General features: G+C 44.4%; 1 protein-coding gene across 1 annotated transcript; it reads left to right on the top strand.

Moving 5' to 3' along the window:
- The first annotated feature begins 209 nt into the window (after nucleotides 1–209).
- On the top strand, nucleotides 210–5,109 carry LOC119390625 (calcium-responsive transcription factor-like). Its single transcript, XM_049415324.1, has 4 exons — nucleotides 210–423; nucleotides 509–645; nucleotides 2,055–2,192; nucleotides 4,690–5,109. Exons 1-4 carry the CDS (start codon nucleotides 210–212, stop codon nucleotides 5,107–5,109), a joined length of 909 nt encoding a protein of 302 aa, XP_049271281.1.
- Nucleotides 5,110–5,673: the final 564 nt, after the last annotated feature.

Genomic DNA, 5,673 nt, shown 5'->3' with positions numbered 1-5,673 from the left:
AGAAAGCAAGAAACGAAATGCACGCAAAACAAAAGCATGCGATTCTCACGTCGGTGTTTAATTTCGGTTTCAGGTTTATCTGGCGCTCCACAGTTTCGGTTTTGACTGCCGCTTTGTTTTGAGCGCAGAGCGCGGGAACTTCGCTCGCCGTGCGCCTCGTACGCTTAGGGCATTTTCGCAAGTGGAGCGTAGCTTCATGCTCATATGCAATGAGTAGTGCAGCTAGTTCAAGCAAGTGTAATGGCACTGAAGAGGATACGCTGCGCAAGCATCTCAGGGACTTGAAGAGAGATGGCACGCAATGGACAGGATTTGTTGAATCCGAGACTTCGCTTCAAGCTCTTACCCGCGACTTTGCGGTGATGAACGTTTCTTACACAACTGAGTCATCACATTACAAGTCAGAAGAACAGCGAAGGAAAGGTATGTATTCTTCAAACTTCTCTGCAAAGCAAATGGAAAACAGGCTGCCAGAAGTCTCATTTTATTTCGGTCTCTCTCTTTCCAGCCAAACTTGTGTTTTCTGCGTCAAAAGGTGCGGTTCCAATATCTCTCACAGCCCCTTTCAGGGTACTGTCTTCTGTCCACAAGGGCTGCATTTTTGGGAAGGATCGTCACAATGTGCAGTCACAGCAAGAACAAAACGTGAGTTAATTAGTCTGCATGAGGTGGCTGTCTGCGAAACACAAAGCAGCATGCAAAAAAATAATAATAATAATAAAGAAGGGTGACACGTGAGGTGCAAGTTTATGTAGAGTGCAATAATGTTTATTCGGATTTCAAGATATGAACAGAAAAAAATGAAAAAAGGAAACTAACCACACATAGTTTAAATAGACAAACATCCTTAGGCAAACATCAGCAGCAGTGAATAGCAGTGTGAGGTGCATGCACAAAATACATTTGTTGTATTTGTCTAATATTGGGAAGCATGAGCGTCGGCAGGGTTTTGTCTTGGGGAATGCGAAACCGTTTTGCGTTGCGGATGGGGGAGGGGGAGTGCTGGTGGTGGGGGCAAGTGCTAGTGTGGCTTGAGGAGGGTAAGAGCCCCTTTTGCACCCCCCTGCCGACGCCCGTGTTGGGAAGCAGTCCGCCACTTCGGAGATGCTTTAATTGGAAGGCGAGAAGGAGGAAGAAGGGCAACCCGGGAGGACGCGTTTTCGGGGTTGCAACCACAGCGGCCCGCAATTCGAAGGCGACGAGTACGGGAAGAGTGGAGAGCGTCCTTGACATCGTCGTTTTTACGACCTACACGCCCACCCCGTGAACACTGAAAGCCACAGGGAAAGCGTTTTCTCCTTCTGTTCTTCAAGTCCGTTGCACGTGCGGGTGCAGAGAAATCTCTTTTGACTGTACTTGCGTTTCTCTGTTTCTCTTTTCCTTTTCATCTCCCTGCATTTCCGCCTCAACAATCAAACAAATGCAAAGTACAAGAAATGGAATAGACTTCCACATTTGTGAAAGGGGACGGACCGCACATTAAGACATTCACACAATAATAACAGTTTTTCAAAGCTCACTGTATATATATGTGTGTATGTGTGTGTATACACGCACACAAATAAGTAATGAGCTGCAATATGTACCACAGCTCTTTAAGAGGAACATAGATATTTGTGGAGCATACCATAAAGGAGTGCAGTGGGAATAGAATTTAATATGATAGCTGTGCAAGCGCTTGTAAAATTTAATTCTTTTATAGAGAAACTGAGCAAACAAAAAGTAAGATACAAATAGCTCAATATTAAAAGGTATGTGGCTTCCACAATTTCTTTTCAAAGTGTGGGCCAAAAACAGAAATGCAGGTAGAACATATTTATTCTTCACGAGTTAATAAAGTTGTTTCGGTAATGTTGCCCAATAACAGCTAATTTTTCGGGTCAGACCCTGGCCTCTACCATGAGTGTAATGTGCAGTTTTATTTATGGATCAGCTCAGAGAGCAAGCTGATTACATAAAAAGGCAATCTAGGTCAAAATTCTCTTCTAGGATGAATAACAACAAGACCTGTCCCCCCCCCCCGCACCCCCCTTTTTTTTGCTTTTGTTGTACAGAAATCCTCCTGCACTGGCTCCTGTGACTGGAATGCAGACACATTCAAGAAAACGAAGATCAAGGTACAGGGAACCAAGAAGAAAGGCTGCCCAGCTACCATGCACATAACTGAAATTGAAGTCTTTCCTGAGCATTGTGTGAGTACAGAAACTAAAATGAGACCAAGGGATTGAATGAACAAGTAGACCTAAGGCCAGAAGACTTGAACTCAATTGAATTTGTTTGAATTTTGCAAGTGATATTTAAAAAAATCATGCAGCTGCAGGCACGTAGGCAGGGGAGGGGGCAGCATCCCCCCTCCCCCCCCCGAAATTCGTCCAGCCTTCTATATTCCCGGGCAACCTTTTTTTTTTCTTTTTGCCATGGAATGACTCTTTTTCGAACAATTAGGCCTTGGGTCCCCCTCGAAAAAAAAATCGTGGTTACGTGCCTGTGCAGCTGTAATGAATAAAAGCTGCCTGCAAGGGCCTCTGTACGCTCAAGCCACACTGTGCCTTCCCACAGGCAGCCCATGTTCTGCCGCTATAGCAGTCGCCGCTCCTGACATCACGAAAAGCAGCCCTGAACTTTTGCTTGAGCCGGCGACCGCCCATCTGTGTGTCTCTCATAGGCTGTTGTGATGTGATGTCTTCACAGCTAAAATAGGGCTTGCTCGAAGCGAAGCGGCACGCAAGGCCTTGGCTTGCTACCTTGCTTCTTGACATATCAATGAGATGACACTGCTGTTTATGGAGACACATTCAGCACATGCAAAACTGTTAGCATTTCATGGTTTCAATCCTAGCAAGGTGTCTTGTCAGCAATAATAACCAACATTTACTTTCAGCCAAATGTTCTGCCCTCGAAAACATCTCAGAGGCATCTCTGCTTATGGTGCAATTTTATGCACATGTTGCTTTTATGTCACACATATCATATTGCACATGTGCACTGCTTAACTCCCAATTCCTTGCCAAAACCTCGCCACTTGCAGCAATTCTTATATCAAAGCAGAACTTTCATGTATACGGTTGAGTCAGATTTCATTATGCTTGAAAAGTTTGCAAGCAGCAACCACAACAATTAATGTTTGGTAATGGAGACCTTCTGTGGTGGTTTTGTACTGGAAAGGAAAGAAAGAAGCATTCCCAGATTCCAGTACTTCATGCTTACTTTGAAGCTTCACAGCGTAAAAAATGGGAACATGGAAGCGGAAGTAAATAAACATGTTGTACTTGAAGATCCACACATGTGATCATTGATAAAGAGGATAGACTTGTTGATCTACAGCTATATTCAACAAGCAAAGCATCTCTATGCTAAACCGTTCACAAATAATGCTGAAGCGCCATAACGTACAACACTATTGCCACAACAGTCCCCTTATTCAATGGTCTAAGAACATTTGTGTGTATGTGTGAGTGCACATGCACATGTTTGCTTGCAGCCATTCACAAGCATAGCTACAAGTAGAAATTTGAACCCACATTTGCAAGAATATGCCATGGTCGTCTACTGTTGGTGATTGTTGCCGACCTTCTGTTGAACTGTTGCCAGCACTGAACAGACATCACATTGTCCAATCAGAGTGTGCATCTAGGCTGCCCATGCGACTCCTGCGTACATGGCTATTTGTGACCACACCTGTCTTCCACACGCCAATTGCATGCGGTTCATATTCCTCACTGTGTGGAGCAGCAGTACAGCTTGAGCATACAGAGGCCCTAATTCAGATTATGCTAATCTTGTGAGGCGTGCTTGTTTACCACCTTGCCAGGTGTTGTGTCAGCTTAACACATAAAGTAAAACACAACCTCGGTTTCTGCGAATTAAACAATTCCAATGAGACTTCCAAGGACACTTGTGACAGCAGTAAAATGCAAAAATACGTAGATATGTGTGGCTTATGCAAGTTGTAGCGACACAAGGAAGTGATCATTCTCAGCCTTCCTTCCCATTTAGGATCCATTGCCCCAGAGGTTGCTTCATTGTGTTGGAACCCAGATAAGGCTCGAGTGCACGTGGCAGCCTTGCTTAGTTTGGTTTGCAACTCTGTTGCTGCCAAGTTCCTGAAAAGTATTTTATTAACAAGCAATGGCAAAATAAGTAAATAAATAAATAAATAAATATCCTAAGGTGGAATGATGACTTTTAAGTTTTCTCCACTGTGAGTCAACACTCCTCCTATACAAATACCAGAACACCTTCCCTGCCCATTTACTCTCTTTCATTGCATTACTTTGCTCTGGCATGCCAACTAGTGGGAACTCTCAGCAAGGGTAGGCTTTCACTAGCCACCAATGGTCACGCATTCACTTTCAATTAGTTTATTTAACCTGGCATTTGTGTGCCCAAAGACAACATACACATGAATGACATAATGATCTAGCCTGAGTCTCAGTTAAAGGAGTCACACATGGAGGCGCACTGAATCCCGCTCTGCGCTACACAAGCAATTTTTACCATGGTCAAGGGCATAAAGTTGTTTTGTGAATGAAGCAAGCATGCCGTGTTACATCATTCTGTGCGGAACGGGCACACCAATCAAACCACATGAGAGTAAACGTTGAAGTAAAGGCCTTGTTAATAGGTAGCATGATCGCAGCTTGTGTGAATTATGCAACAAATTACAGTTGTGCACTTGCGTGTTTTCAGTTGAACTTGCCACCTGATGCAAGCGAGAGAAGACGGAAACAAGCCTCAAAGGCGGCACTATCACGTCTGGCTGAAAAGCTGCAAACAACTGAAGGTGCATCTGAGGTGATAAGTGAAAAGCGCTACTACATTTCCCTCACATCCAAAGAAGGGCACAAGAACCACACCTTTGACACCGCACTGAGCCATGCCCAACCAGTTGACCCACGGGTGTCTGAACGTATACAGACACTGGTCAAAGGCGGAATAACGTCAGTCAAAGAGGTACAAAGGTTCATAGGGTTTTTTGTGCAAGATGTACTGTTTGCTAGTGAAACACCACCTCCTGAGTCCTCCCGGGCATTTTTTCCAACTAAAAAAGACTTTGAGAACCACATACAAACAGCGCTAAGAAAAGAGAGGTTTAGCGATGAAGATTAGCAGAATGTCATGGCCCTCCTTGAGGATCTTAAAAATAGAGAGCCGACTGCCAACATGATTTTCCGGCCCTTCCAAATCCGTGACTCTGTGCCAAATGACAGCCTAAACGAAGAATGTGACATGGAAGATGACGACCAAGCTTGTATCCTGGCCAGAGAGTGCACAGACACACTAATGTTCTGTTATCAATCGGAATTCATGCGCTCTGTTCTTACAATGTATGCAAAAAATGTAATCTGCCTTGATGCTACCTACAAAACTACAGATTACGCGTTGCCACTGTTTTTTCTTGTTGTGCGCACCCCTGTAGCCTACGTCACTGTGGGCGCATTCATTGTGCAGTTTGAAACGTCCCAGCACATTGAAGAAGCACTCAAGATATTTAAACAGTGGTGCCCAGAAATGAATCCTAAGTACTGGATGGTTGACTGCAGTGTCACAGAAATGAATGCCATCAAGGCAGCTTTTCCCGAAGCACACATTGCGATTTGCGACCTTCACCGTGAACAAGCCTGGGAAAGGTTGTGCACTCGCAAGGAAAATAATGTTGACAAACACCAAGCA

Source organism: Rhipicephalus sanguineus, chromosome 4, assembly GCF_013339695.2.
Source record: "Rhipicephalus sanguineus isolate Rsan-2018 chromosome 4, BIME_Rsan_1.4, whole genome shotgun sequence".
NCBI classification, from domain to species: Eukaryota; Metazoa; Arthropoda; class Arachnida; order Ixodida; family Ixodidae; genus Rhipicephalus; species Rhipicephalus sanguineus.
This window is presented reverse-complemented; position numbering and strand designations above follow the sequence as displayed.

What these genes read in the sequence shown, in the direction of transcription:
- LOC119390625 (XM_049415324.1), top strand. Translation starts at nt 210, where the DNA reads ATGAGTAGTGCAGCTAGTTCAAGCAAGTGTAATGGCACTGAAGAGGAT. An exon ending in AGAAGAACAGCGAAGGAAAG is followed by an intron (nt 424 to 508) that starts GTATGTATTCTT and finishes CTCTCTTTCCAG; the next exon opens with CCAAACTTGTGTTTTCTGCG. An exon ending in AGTCACAGCAAGAACAAAAC is followed by an intron (nt 646 to 2,054) that starts GTGAGTTAATTA and finishes TTTGTTGTACAG; the next exon opens with AAATCCTCCTGCACTGGCTC.